The sequence below is a fragment of the Dendropsophus ebraccatus genome, chromosome 12, assembly GCF_027789765.1.
Source record: "Dendropsophus ebraccatus isolate aDenEbr1 chromosome 12, aDenEbr1.pat, whole genome shotgun sequence".
NCBI classification, from domain to species: domain Eukaryota; kingdom Metazoa; phylum Chordata; class Amphibia; order Anura; family Hylidae; genus Dendropsophus; species Dendropsophus ebraccatus.
The window spans coordinates 54,185,225-54,201,707 of record NC_091465.1 but is presented as its reverse complement, the minus strand read 5'-3'; the positions used below and the strand labels follow the sequence as shown (position 1 = coordinate 54,201,707).

Below are 16,483 nucleotides of genomic sequence, written 5' to 3'. Positions count from 1 at the left end.
TTGAAGTGAATGAGGCTTTAATGCAAACCACACCTGAACTGAGACAACAGTGGGACTGTCTCTGGAAAAAAAAAGTGGCCATGTTTTTCTAGTGCTGGATAACCCCTCTAAGTATAAAATGTTCTATAAACCATTAAAGGGGTATTCTCATCTCAACTAACACAGTTACACATGTAGGACTCCTCAGTACATATATATATATATATTTCTCTCCAATGGTTGACATCTGGTTGTCTGGGATGCAGACTACCAATCAGCTCTAAAAGCAGTATTCTGGCTGATGTATATGTATCTATAGTATACATATTTATATAAATTATACACTATACCCCTATACACCTACAATATAGCTATATATACACCATCTGGATGACTGCTTTTAGAGCAGAATGGTGGTCTGTAACCTAGAAAAGCAATGAAATGAACAATGAAAAGCAGGAGAAGCAGCATAAACCGGTCTGCAAAAATATATTAAATTTTAAGAGTCCTACAAGAAAATTTTTACTAATTGAGATGAGAATACCCCTCTAAAAAGAACCAATAAGCACAATTATGCGGGTTCCCAGCAGCAGAGTATAGAGCTACTGTGCAGCTCGCAGAGCATACCAGCCGAGGCTGCAGTAGTAGCTTTATAAAGGTGAAAAAGAAGTTTTATAATGCCGTGCAAGGTTGAGAGAAGGACGACAACTAGTCATCTGGGCAGGGAGCCGCTCGTGGCTAGTCAAGGGTCTCTGCCGATCAATCATCCTTGCACTGCACGCTGACACAGTAGGTCTATACTGTGCTGCAGGGAACCATATCCGCACAATCGTTGCCGATTGATTCCCTTTAAAGGGAATGTGTCACAATAAGCAAAAAAAAAAAAAACAAAGGGGGAGAATTATCAAAGGGTGTAAAATTTAGACTGGTGCAAACTGCCCACAGCAACCAATCACAGCTCAGCTTCCAGCTCTGGTAAAAGGAAAGTGGAGCTGTTATTGGCTGCTGTGGGCAGTTTGCACCAGTCTAAATTTTACACCCTTTGATAAATCTCCCCCTAAGTGTTGAAATTGCATTTGTTATCTTATTTTTTTAGGAAACATGAAAAATCTAAGAGAGCTCCAGCAGGAATACTGCTGGTAAGAGCAACCTGGAATATGGCTGGTGAAAAAAGGAGACATTATAACCTTTTCACAGGGGAACAAAGAGGGGAGAGGTGAAAGCTACTGCAGAACCTCATAATACACCAAAGCTGCTGCAGAATACTACACCTCAGCTGCTGCAGAACCTCATACTACACCTCAGCAGTAGGGATGAGCGAACCGGCCGAGGTTAGGGTTCGTATGAACCTGAACTCTCTGCTTCTGATTCCCGCTGTCTGCCCGCTCCGTGGAGAGGGTGGATACAGCCTGAGGACCGCCTGGAAAACTGGAATACAGCCTATGGCTATGGCTGTATCCCAGTTTTCCAGGTGATCCTAAGGCTGTATCCACCTGTTCATACGAACCCGAACCTCAGCCGGTTCGATCATCTCTACTCAGCAGCTGCAAAACCTCATAATACACCTCAGCTGCTGCAGAATCTCATACAACCCCTCTGTTGCTGCAGAGCCTCATACTACCCCTCTGTTACTGGCGAAAATCATATTACACCTCAGCTGCTGCAGAACCTCATACTACAGCTCAGCTGCTGTAGAACATTATGATACACCTCAGCTGCTGCAGAATCTCATACTACCCCTTAGCTGCTGTAGAACCCCATATTAAACCTCAGCTTACACATATATATCCGGTGTCCTCAGTAGTTTGGATCAGTGGACACAGGTCACAGCTGACGATGCACTGGGCAGACAATCGGGGGTGACAGCAGAGATCTGGCATGGACTAACAGGACCCACCACCTCCTGCACCAGACCTGACCCTTGTCCTGCTCTCCCCCCAGAAACGACTATGGTCTCCCTTATGACCAAGGGCGGCAGCAGGAGGGCATGGGAGGGTAGCAGAGCCTGGCTCAGCTCCAGATTACAGTACATGGAAGGAGCTGGGAGTGACCTGGCAGATTGGAATAGCTGAGGAGAGAAGGCGGTGATGGTGGAGGAGGAACTGTGTGGTGAGACAAGGAGGTGATGTTTGCGAGCTTGGCTTGAGAGGAAGGGCATTACTACTGCCAGACTAGGGGGATGTAGTAGACTGCTGCACAGTCTGCAGTAACTGCTTTAGGAAGCCTTCCTATTACGCTTCTAGATAATGGCGCCACCACTCTCCCACATTATAATTACTTCAATGCTTTGTATATGTCATATTGCATCTGTGGATGTGTTGTGAAATGACATCACACACAGCGACTATTGAACATGGCAGCCCCCTGTGTAGGCATTACATTGTTTTAAAATAGTGATGCCACATAAAAATAAAAAAAAAGTTAAAAATGTATTTATCATAATGAAATTTTCTAATAAAATTAAAGAAAAGTGACATTCATTTTAAGGAAAGGAATGCATTTCTGTTAGGGGCTTATGTTTGGTGTTATGTCAAGAGTGATTGGATTTCTTTGAAGTAAATCAAACAAACATAATCATTTTGTGCAGTAGGTGATATAAAAAATGATATACAAAAGGTAATTATAGTGTATTACACAGTGACCACCCTCACACCATACATTCAGTTGCGCCTTGAGAAGAGCAAAGGAACATATTTATTAAGGGCAATAAGTATAAACTGAGAAAGAATGTAATTGGAACTAGGTTTTTGTGATACATATATATTGTATGCATTATAATTCCACCTGTCTTGTCTATATGACCATAAAGAAACCTGCCAAAAACTTGAGTTAATCGCAAATAAAGTGCGTTGTGAAAATCATGGCTGAGATAAGAAAAGAAAGGATTAAGTGGAGTGTTTAGTCATATCAAGTGATTTTGTAGTCAGCAGCCTATGAACTGTATTACATGATGTGTCGTTCCATTAATTTCCGTTCAGTCTCTCTTCAGATTTAATGTAGGGTTAGAACCTCCATCCATGTCAGGGCATCACTCAGGCTGAGGTTGTTGCTGCTGCTGATGGTTGGTTGATGGCTCTCCACTATTTGTTTCTGGTTCCTCGTCAGAAACAGCTTCGAGGTGGTATACTTGACGAATAGTTCGGGTGGTAAACTGAATTGGTGCCCTCCTATAGTGCAAAGAGATTAGAACATATTATGTAAAATACTAAAGGTAGAGTTGTATATTTCTTCTATGAGGCTTAACAATCACGTGAGGATATTGTGCAACATACTAGTGCAGTCTTAGGCTGGGTTCACACTACGTATATTTCAGTGAGTATTGTGGTCCTCATATTGCAACCAAAACCAGGAGTGGATTGAAAACACAAAAAAGATCTGTTCACACAATGTTGAAATTGAGTGGATGGCCGCCATTTAATGGCAAATATGTGCTGTTATTTTAAAACAACGGCTGTTATATTGAAATAATGGCCGTTATTTACTGTTATATGGCGGCCATCCACTCAATTTCAACATTGTGTGGACAGAGCCTTTCTGTGTTTTTAATCCACTCCTGGTTTTGGTTGCAATATGAGGACCACAATACTGACTGAAATATACGTAGTGTGAACCCAGCCTTATTATACATACATTGGTGAGGTAGTTAAACTATTATTCTTTATGACTAGACACATAAAAACAGGCACCACTAGGAATACTGTAGTTTATGGGGGTAAAATAATTGTAACCATAGTGATAATGGTCAGTAAGTGTGTCTTAAATTTCAACAGGTACTTTATGCACCACAGATTAGACCTAAAAAACTGATATTTGTTTCACTGTGTGTGCTGACATGCCATGTCTGCAACCATCATATTATACTTTAATGCTGCGAAGTAAAAATCCGCGACGCATAACAAATTTTACATGAGGACTAAATCTATCAAAGTATAATTGTTATGTTTTTCTTTCTTTTTTCTCCCACCTTCTCAGTTTACGCTGTTTAAAGGGAAACTGACACCCCATCAGGCCTTATAAAACCACTTACACAAAGTTATATGCATGTAAACTAGCATGTTACCTTTGGTTTAGCTGCCCATTTATTTATTACTTTTTTTTTTTTCATGACACTTTTTTGGGGCTGTTTAATGCATTCTTTGTTACATTGACTATAATGATTTTCTAGGTATAGATACATGAATTTAGCATTTCATGTTATTATTTGCCTTCTTATGGCTTGTGTAATAGACAATGAGCCCATTGAAGGAATTATCTAATAACAGAGTGAATAAATGAATAAAACAGTTATTCTATAGCTAACATTTTAAAAATGTTGTGGAATGTATTACATGATTTTCCCTCCACCATTTGTGATTATACAGATCTGGTTTTCACATAGTTAATGTGAGTAAACTGTAACATGCAGCTCCAAGCACACTATAGGGTACTGATAGCTCAGCAGGTTTCAACACAGGGACTTCTCTGTGCAATGCTATTCCTCATTAATAGCTCTGCCAGGAGGGGTGCTGCTTTTACTGTGTTAGACAGGGATTCCTTTGTGCTCTGTGCCACCATGAGCACCTGGGCTGTAATAAATTTAAACAGGTTTTTATTTTCTTTAGACGTGCACACAGCTTTGGAAAGACACACAAGGTTTTCAGTCATATGAGAGGGATGTCTGAGCACAAGAAGGCACAGCCAAATCATGCAAGAGATTAAAGAGCAATGGTAAAAGTAGCAAATTAACAGCGGGTTATCTAAATCTGTCAGTTACTGAACTGAAAACACTTCACATCAAAGCACTACAGAGCATTAGTTATGGCTCACAGCCATTTTTATTTTTTTGTGCACGTCTAATTTAAAATTTCCCCTGTTTCCTAAAGCTGGATTTATCAAGAGGCGCACACCTCCTTAGAACTGGCATAGTTTTTTAGCCTGTTTTATTGCTAATCTGGGCGCAAATATTGATACATTTTTGCACACAGAGAGAACATGCCTCCCCACACACAGTGCTTCAGCCCTCTCTGCTAATATGGTGCACAAGGCGCAACTTTAAAAAAGTTCCCCTTGAGCAGTTTTTGTGCAAGGGGAATCCTTGTGCAAAAAATTCTGCTTGGTTCAATTCTGCTCGGCGTCTTCATGCAAAGTGAATGGGGATGAAAAGGCTGCTGGTGCACATGCGCACCAGCAGCCTTTTCATTGGCTGGAGCGCATCACATGGCTTCCAGCTTGCTCAGCCCTGATTGGCTGAGCTTGCTGGAAGCCATGTGATGCGCTCCAGCCAATGAAAAGGCTGCCGGTGCGCAAGCGCACTGGCAGCCTTTTCCATCCCCTGGACCCGGAAGTCGGAGACATCGCTGGATGGCGGACGGCGGCGACGGAGAGGCGGACGGCGGGCGAATCGAGTGGCGATCGTCACCGGAGAGATGGTGAGTATGGTGTCTGTGTTTTTTTTTTTTGGGGGTCCCGCGGGAGTTGTCCTTTAAATATACAGAAGGATTGGATTTTTTTCTGCTGTAAAGCTTGCTTGACACTTTAAGCAGTGAGTTTCTGGCATGGTAATTGCTTAAAGGACAAGGGCCATGAAAAACTTTTTCCCAGTAATTGAAGCACATTACAAAGTTATATAACTCTGTAATATGCTTCAATCACCTATCTGCCTCCCTTCCCTGTCTTTTCCCCCCTCCACCCCCCACCAGGAAGTGTCCTAACTCACACAGACCTAATTACTGTCGTCACCGTCACCAAGCTCTTCTCTCAGCTCCTTCTCCTGTTACACCAGCCTCCCCCCTCCCCTGCCTTGTCAGGTGACTCAGCTTGCTCAGCTCCCATTGGCTGAACAACTGCAAGCCATCACTTGTCGCATGTCATGCTTATCTTCCCTCAGACTGACTCCGGCACATAGGCAGCCGCCCCCCCCCCACACACACACACACACACCTCATACCCTCTCTCCTGCTGCTCCTGGACTCAGTGAGTTAATGAGTCACTAGAGAAGATAAGCTGAGCAAGCAGAGTCACCTGACAAGGAGGGGGAGGCTGGTGTAACAGGACCTATACCAACCCTCATGCTGATGATTTACAAGAAGGAGCTGGCTGGTGATGGTGACGACAGTAATTAGGTCTGTGTGAGTTAGGACACTTCCTGGTGGGGAGTGGAGGGGGGAAAAGACAGAGAAGGGAGGCAGATAGGTGATTGAAGCACATTACAGAGTTATATAACTTTGTAATGTGCTTCAATTACTGGGAAAAAGTTTTTCATGGCACTTGTCCTTTAATTTCTGCCACTCTGAGAATAGGGGCGGGTTCACACTACGGAATTCTCGCGGACAATGTCCACGGAATTACGTCAGCTGTCCGCCCGCACATCTGGGCGCCTTTCCGCCGGCCCCATAGACACCATTCTATGGGCCGGCGTATTCCGCTATACGCTGAAAGAAGTGTCATGTCACTTCTTTTAGCGGATCGCGGAATACGCCGGCCCATAGAATGATGTCTATGGAGCCGGCGGAAAAGCGCGTGCCCGTGTGGGCGGACAGCTGACGGAATTCCGCGGACATTGTCCGCGAGAATTCCGTAGTGTGAACCCGCCCTTAATCTGGTATAGAGAGGTTTCAGGTAAAGAAAACAGGCAAACCACCATGAGTCTGTTTTTTCACATTGTACTGCATCATTTCATGGTGTTACTGCAATGAGACATCAATGTGTGTGAACATAGCCTTTTGAAATTAAAGGAGTATTCTCATCCCAACTAAGTTATACTTATTCAAGTTAAATATTTTTACAAATACTTTATTTTAGCAAATTTGCCTCCTTTTCCTGATATGCTAGCTCTTTCCCTCCCATTGCTGGCAGCCTGTTGTCTAGGTTACCAATTACAATTCTGCTATAAAAGCAGTGAGTGGTCTTAGGTAGTGTTGATCGAACTGTTCGAGAAAAGTTAGGTTGGAGTCGAACATCTCGATTTTCTCGAACCAAACCAAACATTTTACTGTTCATTCGAGTTAGCATTTCAGTTTGAGTTAGCGATTGATCGCGTTTCTGTCAGCCAATCAGTGCAGAGCACATAGAAGTGTCAGAAACGTCATTGCTGAGGTGTAGGGGTCTCATTAGCTGCTAAAATCACATGACCATCTCATATAAAACTCACTGTGATGCGTTCTGGACGCCATTTTCAGCTCACTCACTGTGCTGGATAGAGTGCTCTCTCAATGTCTCCTTGTTTCCATGCATGCTGCCATTTCGATTAAACAGATAGGTAGTGAGATTAGTGAGGTTACTGAGATAGGTAGTGAGATTAGTGGGGTGTTTAGCAATTTTTGCAACAAGCATTTTCCTGTCCATAGACAGCATTGCAGATACAGCAATACTTAGCTTTGGTATTGCAGGCTGCTGATTGAATTTGCCAATTTATACATAGTGAGCAAAAGTGTATTTTGGTCTGCTCACATCTGTTATACCCAGTAATTAATCGTACATTTGATTTGTTACGTGGATTTTTTCAGTGATTACAGCTGTATTCCTATCAGCTCACATACGTTCTCTGTCCGTCACAAAAAATACGGAATACTTGACATCTGTTATACCCAGTAATTAAGTAATCGTACATCTGATTTCTGTACGTTGATATTTTCAGTAATTACAGCTGTATTCCTAGTAACTCACATACGTTCTCTGTCTGTCACAAAAATACTGAATACTTGACATCTGTTATACCCAGTAATTAATCGTACATCTGATTTGTTTACATGGATTTATCCAGAGTGGGTAGATCTGTTCTTTTTTTTTGTTGTTGTTGTTGTATCTTATATCATAGATATCAAATCTATCTTCTGAACATGGTGAGAACCAAAGGCGGTAGGCGAGCAATATCAGGTGTAGGAAGGGGAGATAGAGTTAGTACACAAGGCACTGCTTTCAGTGCTCTGGCCAACATACAAGCGAGAACAGACCGTCAGGCCTGTCCTCTCTTGCTCGGTTTCCTGTGAGCCTTATTAATGAACAGTGTTGTCAATCTGTTCTTCAGTGGTTATCGGACCCTGAATCAAGCTCTTTGACCTCTTGTGGGCTGGCACCACAAGAAATAACACAAGGAATGCTAATCTTCACAACCTAAACACACGATCCAAAACTACAAACAACCGGAAAAAACAATGCTACACCTCCCAAAGTTAGAAAAAATATCCAAATTTTTATTAGATCACATAAATACGAGGGACAAACATTTAAAATAACTTAAAAACATAATGCAAAACCCAGAAAAAGGAGTAAGACCATAGCAATGTAGGCGCACACCCGGATATAGTAATATAGTAAATATAGTAAAATAGTAATTCTTTATTGAAGATACATGATCAATAATTACACAACAACAGTTAGACTAGGATCCCTATACATGATTAAAAACAATTAAAATCAAAAAACCAACAAGGGAGAACCAGACAATATAAGGAAACCCCCGGGTCTACAACCCAATTAAATGTGTGCAACAACCTTCCCTAATAAATAGACACCCATATACAAAAAATAAAGCCAATAAATATAAAGTGCTGTGTCTGAAAGTGCTAAAAAATATACACTCACCGGCCACTTTATTAGGTACACCTGTCCAACCGCATGTTACCACTTAATTTCTAATCAGCCAATCACATGGCGGCAACTCAGTGTATTTAGGCATGTCGACATGGTCAAGACATCTCCTGCAGTTCAAACCGAGCATCAGTATGGGGAAGAAAGGTGATTTGATTGCCTTTGAACGTGGCATGGTTGTTGGTGCTAGAAGGGCTGGTCTGAGTATTTCAGAAACTGCTGATCTACTGGGATTTTCACGCACAACCATCTCTAGGATTTACAGAGAATGGTCCGAAAAAGAAAAAACATCCAGTGAGCGGCAGTTCTGTGGGCGGAAATGCCTTGTTGATGCCAGAGGTCAGAGGAGAATGGGCAGACTGGTTTGAGCTGATAGAAAGGCAACAGTGACTCAAATAGCCAACCGTTACAACCAAGGTAGGCAGAAGAGCATCTCTGAACGCACAGTACGTGGAACTTTGAGGCAGATGGGCTACAGCAGCAGAAGACCACACCGGGTGCCACTCCTTTCAGCTAAGAACAGGAAACTGAGGCTACAATTTGCACAAGCTCATCGAAATTGGACAGTAGAAGATTGGAAAAACGTTGCCTGGTCTGATGAGTCTCGATTTCTGCTGCGACATTCAGATGGTAGAGTCAGAATTTGGCGTCAACAACATGAAAGCATCCTGCCTTGTATCAACGGTTCAGGCTGGTGGTGGTGGTGTCATGGTGTGGGGAATATTTTCCTGCCACTCTTTGGGCCCCTTGGTACCAATTGAGCATCGTTGCAACGCCACAGCCTACCTGAGTATTGTTGCTGACCATGTCCATCCCTTTATGACCACAATGTACCCAACATCTGATGGCTACTTTCAGCAGGATAATGCGCCATGTCATAAAGCTAGAATCATCTCAGACTGGTTTCTTGAACATGACAATGAGTTCACTGTACTCAAATGGCCTCCACAGTCACCAGATCTCAATCCAATAGAGCATCTTTGGGATGTAGTGGAACGGGAGATTCGCATCATGGATGTGCAGCCGACAAATCTGCGGTAACTGTGTGATGCCATCATGTCAATATGGAATAAAATCTCTGAGGAATGCTTCCGGCACCTTGTTGTATCTATGCCACGAAGAATTGAGGCAGTTCTGAAGGCAAAAGGGGGTCCGACCCGTTACTAGCATGTTGTACCTAATAAAGTGGCCGGTGAGTGTATTTCACCACAATATACAAAAGCACAGATCCAAATATTACATGATGTAAAAATCAAATATATCAAGTTAACCTCTGACGAAGTTCCTGGTGGACGCAACGCGTAGGGACTCATGGGTCACCCCAATTTTCTTCCGCTTCCCACACACATGGTGAAATGACTTGCTTGCTTGTATAGCTCATAAATTTAACTTGATATATTTGATTTTTACATCATGTAATATTTGGATCTTTGCTTTTGTATATTGTGGTGAAATATATTTTTTAGCACTTTCAGACACAGCACTTTATATTTATTGGCTTTATTTTTTGTATATGGGTGTCTATTTATTAGGGAAGGTTGTTGCATACATTTAATTGGGTTGTAGACCCGGGGGTTTCCTTATATAGTCTGTAATAAACTCTGTAATAGGTTTCATTAGCCAAAAAAGCCTCTTTCTGCACTCAAGAAGCAATTTCCCAGCCTCCCCCCCTGACTTCTTATCTGTGCATTATCAGGAAAAGACGTCTTCATTACAGAGAAGACAGTGAAGACGGGTTCTGCTCTCTTCATTCTATTCTTATGGAGGGGGGAGGGGCCGAGTGAGATGAGTGAGCAGGAAGAGGTGATATGAAGGTCAGCTGTTTGTAGACTGTCTGGGCACCTAAAATGCAGGATTCTGGGGTCAGAAAGGTCAGTGCTTATCTATGAACTTACTGAGAGAAGATTGCAGGGTGTTGTGTTTTGCAGGACTGCTCCGTGCTCAGTCACTCCTAACAGCCCCTCCCCTCTCCATAGCCATATAATGGAGACAGAAATGCTGCTTCTTCTGAATGAGGGGGGAGGCTGGGAGATTGCTTTTTCAGTCCAGAAGGAAACTCTTTTGGTTTATAAAACCTATTACAGAGTTTCTTAAAATCGCTTGTACTATTGATATTTAATGTTTTCAAAAAAATGACCCTGAAATGACAGTTACGCTTTAACCCTTTAAGGACATGGCCCATTTTCGTTTTTACGTTTTCGGTTTTTCCTCCTTGTGTTTAAAAGGTCATAGCACTTGCATTTTTCCACCTAGAAACCCCCATGACCCCTTATTTTTTGCGTCACTAATTGTACTTTGCAATTACAGGCTGAATTTTTGCATAAAGTACACTGCGAAACCAGAAAAAAATTCGAAGTGTGGTGAAATTGAAAAAAAAAAACGCATTTCTTTTATTTGGGGGAAATGTGTTTTTACGCCATTCACCCTGGGGTAAAACTGACTTGTTATGCATGTTCCTCAAGTCGTTACGATTAAAACGATATATAACATGTATAACTTATATTGTATCTGATGGCCTGTAAAAAATTCAAACCGTTGTTAACCAATATACGTTCCTTAAAATCGCTCCATTCCCAGGCTTATAGCGCTTTTATCCTTTGGTCTATGGGGCTGTGCGAGGTGTCATTTTTTGCGCCATGATTTGATCTTTCTATCGGTACCTTGATTGCCCATATACGTCTTTTTGATCGCTTTTTATTACATTTTTTCTGGATTTGATGCGACCAAAAATGCGCAATTTTGCACTTTGGGATTTTTTTGCGCTGACGCCGTTTACCGTACGAGATCAGGAATGTGATTAATTAATAGTTCGGGCGATTACGCACGCGGCGATAGCAAATATGTTTATTTATTTATTTATTTGTTTACTTTTATTTAAAACCTGGGAAAAGGGGGGTGATTCAGACTTTTATTAGGGGAGGGGGCTTTTTACTATTAACAACACTTTTTTTTTTTTTTTTTACACATATACTAGAAGCCCCCATGGGGGACTTCTAGTATATACACTGTGATCTCTCATTGAGATCTCTGCAGCATAGATATGCTGCAGAGATCCATGAGATCGGCACTCGTTTACTTCCGGCTGCTGCAGCCGGAAGTAAACGAGTGCCGAGCCGAGGACGGCGCCATCTTGGACGCGTCCCCGGCCGGCATCAGTAACGGAGATCGCTCCTCCGGGACAAGGTCCCGGAGGAGCGATCTCCCCCACTAGACACCAGGGAAACGTTGCCTCCGGTAATCGGAGGCAGCTGTCAACTTTGACAGCTGCCTCCGATTAGCTAATTAGCGGGCACGGCGATCAGACCGTGCCCGCTAATAGCGGCGGTCCCGGGCTACACGCGGCACCCGGGATCGCGGCACTTCAAAGCGGGGCCGCCGCGCGGCCCCGCTTTGAAGTGCAAGTGAGGACATAGGACGTACCGGTACGTCCTATGTCCTTAAGAGGTTAAAGCATAACTGTCATGTTTTTTTTTTATTGCAGAAATCATTAGTATAAGTGATTTTAAGAAACTCTGTAATAGGTTTCATCAGCCAAAAAAGCCTCCTTCTGTACTCAAGAAGCAATCTCCCAGCCTCCCCCCCTGACTTCTTATCTGTGCATTATCAGGCAAACACGTCTTCATTATAGAGAAGCCAGTGAAGACGGGTTCTGCTCTCTCCATTGTAAGCCTATGAAGGGGGGAGGGGCTGAGGGAGATGAGGGAGCAGGAAGAGGTGACATGAAGGTAAGCTGTTTGTAGACTCTCTGGGCACCTAAAACGCTAAATTCAGGTGTCAGAAAGGTCAGTGCTTATCTATGAACTTACTGTGAGAAGATTGCAGGGTGTTGTGCTGTGCAGAAATCCTCCGTGCTCAGTCACTCCTCTCAGCCCCTCCCCTCTCCATAGCCACATAATGGAGACAGAAATCCTGCTTCATTTGATGTGAGGGGGGAGGCTGGGAGATTGCTTTTTCAGTACAGAAGGAAACTCTTTTAGTACATAAAACCTATTACAGAGTTTCTTAAAATCACTTGTACTGTTGATATTTAATGTTTTCAGAAAAATGGCCCTGAAATGACAGTTACGCTTTAAGTATGCCCTAGGCAGCACCCTAGTGGGTTGTGCAGTCTCCCTGCAGTTAAGTATATATGATTAAAAACATAATGCATGACTATTCGCTGGTTCTAATCCAACTCAGCGAAAACGGACCGATCATAGAAAAATTCTTAGAGCAGCAGCACAAATAATAAATAAACAACAATCATAATGCAAAACCCTAAATGATGAAATACCTAATGCCCCATATCCAAAGAATATACTTGTGAATATGTACAACAAAATAATACAAAACCACCATACAATGTGCAAAAAAAAAATATTATAACCAGCTGCCACCCAGGATACAGTCAGAGCAGAACACCCCACATGTTCCGTCACCAGGACTTTCTCAAGGGTGAGTGTTGCATCCCTCTTAGCTAGTATTTATATCCAGAAATAATTGATAACGTAAAACAGATGTATAGCATTTAAAATGATTACTAACACAGTGGAGGACAGTTCTCTGGATCATGCATACCACGCCGGCGTGGCTACGGCGCCATTACTTCCTGATCACATGCCCAATCGTGTGACCATAAGATCTACGTATAGCAGTGATGCAATAAATTATCTGTTCTACTTTATGAATTATTTCGGGTTAAAATACTAGCTAAGAGGGACGGAACGGAAAATACTAGCTGGTGACGGAACGCGTGGGCTGCTCTGCTCTGACTGTATCCTGAGTTGCAGCTGGATATATATATACTGTATATATATATATATATATATATACAGTGTGTATATATATATATATATATGTATATATATATATTTTTTTTTGGCACATTGTATGATGGTTTTGTATTATTTTGCTGTACATATTCACAAGTATATTCTTTGTATATGGGGCATTAGGTATTTCATCATTTAGGATTTTACATTATCATTATTGTTGTTTATTTATTATTTGTGCTGCTGCTCTATACATTTTTCTATGATCGGTCAGTTTTCGCTGAGTTGGATTAGAACCAGCGAATAGTCATGCATTATGTTTTTAAGTGATTTTGAATGTTTGTCCCTCGTATTTATGTGATCTAATAAAAATTTGGATATGTTTTCTAACTTTGGGAGGTGTAGCATATTTTTTCCAACCTTGTTGTTGGTAGTTTTGTTTCATCATCATTATCGTCAGTCCGACTGGAAGCAAACATGGGTAGAATGTGCACAAGTCCGCTGATATTACTGCGCCAGCCATGGTCAGTGGTGGCAGTAGGGAGACCGGTACTTGGTTTTCACTAAGAGGTCCCAAACCGGTGAAGCCTGGGCCTTTTTTGATCAAGCCTCTGATTCTCCAACTGAGGTGATATGTCGTATTTGCAGACAACGCGCCAGTAGAGGAAAAAAATGAAATGTATTTAAGTACCATGAGCATGAACAGGCACATGCAGGCAAAGCATAAATTGCTGTGGAATAGTCACTCGGAGAAAAAAGGCCACACAGGTCCTGGGCTTCCAACCACCGTGACCAGCATGACCAAGCACCAACTCCACTCAAAGATACTGTCGGCTGCTCCCCACTGCCACCAACACAGCTGACACCTTCTACCACCAGTGTGACCTGCTCACCGTACAGCTGCCAGTCCAGCCGCCTGTCTGTGAACCAGGTATGAGAGCATAAGAAACACTTTCACCCCAAGCATCCCAAAGCCCAAAACCTTAAGGTCAGGCTGTTGGCTTTGGAAATGTTGCTTTTCCGCCCTGGCATGTCCCCAGTATCAGATGCCTAGCAGTAATTTCTTTGCAAGAAAATCTGTGTGTTGGCTGCATCTGTGTTCACCAAAGTCCATCTGACTACAGACACATGGACCAGTAAGCACGGTCAAGGTTGTTACATATCCCTGACTGCTCACTGGGTGACTTTGGTGGCTGACACTGCCTCTGGGTCACCGTCGACAGTCTCCAAATATGCTGGGATGGTGTACAGCCAGGATCCCCAAACTCGACAGGGAGCATCACGTGCTAAGAGAAACCAGGCCGTTCTAAAATTAATTTTTCTTGGAGACAATCAACACACAGGTGAAGAGCTGTGGAGGGCTCTGCGCACTCAGACCGACCACTGGCTGGGTGCTAAGAACCTGGCCCCAGGTACAGTGGTGTGCGACAACAGGAGCAATCTCCTTGCTGTCCTTAAGATCGGCAGACTTACGCACGTGCCTTGTGTGGCACACGTCATTAACCTGGTTGTGCAGAAATCTCATAAGTGCTACCCTGGTGTTGACAGTCTCCTGAAGAAGGCTCGAGGTCTTAGCTCCCACTTCCAATGTTGGCACCCTGCTTCGGCACAACTGGCATTGTTGCAACGGGATCTGGGCCTCCACGTCAACCATCTCATCTGTGATGTGGCAACACACTGGAATTTCATGCTCCCACTTGTGGCAGTAGCGAAATGCCCTTATGGAGTACGGGTATGAGGCTAGCCAGGCCTCTGGTGACGGTCAAGAGGAAGAAGTGGAGGGGGATAAGGAGGCAGGAGTGGACACCACCGGCACTGATTCCCCTTCACTGGTAAGAGGTTGGCACAGATTACAGGGAGAGGAGGAGGAGGAGAAAGAGGATGAAGATCTGGTTAGTGCCCCTCGACCTCGAGGCTTGGGAGATCCTGGTAGCATCTCACACATGATTGCTTAATTTCTACATTACTTCCAACATTCCAACATTACTTCGCATCAAGGCAATAAAAATTAACAGCGATTACTGGGTGGCAATCCTCCTTGATCCACATTACAAGACCAAAGTAAGCAATTTCCTACCACCCAAAGAAATTGATAGTAGAATTCAGGATTTTGAGACAGTGCTCATTGATCAACTCAAGCCATCTTTTGGGTCTTCACATTCTAATGTCACGGTGGAACAGCGTCAGCAGTAGAATCACAAGTAGCCGCAGCAGCAGGCAGTGTGGCAGAACCCTACTGGGTGACATTTGGCAATCAATTTTTACCACCTCACGAAAGCCAGCAAGGCAGGGCACCATTATGACACACAGAGACTAGGGCGATGAGCGAACTTTTGAAAAGTTTGGTTCGGTTCGATCACCCGAACTTTCCTGAAGTTCGAGTTCTGACGAACCGAACCGAAAACGAACATTGCAATAATGGCTGAATAATTGCAGCTACAATAGTGGGAGTGTGATAGGGTATAGTTTCGTGTGGTTGCAGTTGCTATTACAATGAAAAAAGTGGAAAAAATCAAAGTGCAAAAATAGTGAAAAAAAAAAAATAGCCGGCAAATCGGCAATAATGCCGAGCAGACTCCGCCAATGGTTAATATATTTAATTAATAGAACATATTTTCGTTGTACTAAAGTCACTTTTGCTGTTCAATAATTTAATTAAAACGATTCCATCATTGTGCAATTAAATATACTGTTAAAATAAATATATATATAAATAAATGTATATTTAAATATATATTTATTTTTTTAAGGTATATTTAATTGCACAATTATGGATTCGTTTAAATTAAATTATTGAACAACGAAATTAATTTTATTACAACAAAAAAGTGTTTTATTAATTAAATATTAATTATTACAGGAAGCTCTATTAAGCCGTTAATTCATATACCTGGTAATAGAGCAAACTCTAATAATCAATACTTTATTTTATAATCAATACTTTATTTTAATTAAAACATCAAATGTTTCTTCTAATTATGTTATCACAATAGCATTATTAAAAGAAACATTTTGAATCATATGTGCGCTCAGCTGATCAGCTGATCGGCTGAGCGCACATATAATTAGCGGGTCCGCAGCACAGTGACCATTGTGCTGCGGACCAGCGAAGAGGACACATGGGCACATCAGATGGTGAGTATAAAGCTCTCCCCACCCCCTCCCCAGCACTGCACCCATCCCAG

The 16,483-nt window shown here is 42.5% G+C and overlaps 1 protein-coding gene across 2 annotated transcripts in view; it reads right to left on the bottom strand.

The window, feature by feature from the left end:
• Positions 1-1,003: 1,003 nt before the first annotated feature.
• The window catches only part of LOC138769942 (myosin-10-like), a 273,325-nt gene continuing 257,845 nt past the window's right edge, over positions 1,004-16,483 (bottom strand). For both annotated transcript variants that reach the window (XM_069948702.1, XM_069948701.1), the window contains exon 42: positions 1,004-3,146. In XM_069948702.1, coding sequence (XP_069804803.1) covers positions 3,008-3,146 — 139 coding nt within the window. In that variant the 3' untranslated portion in view covers positions 1,004-3,007. The remainder of the gene's footprint in view (positions 3,147-16,483) is intronic.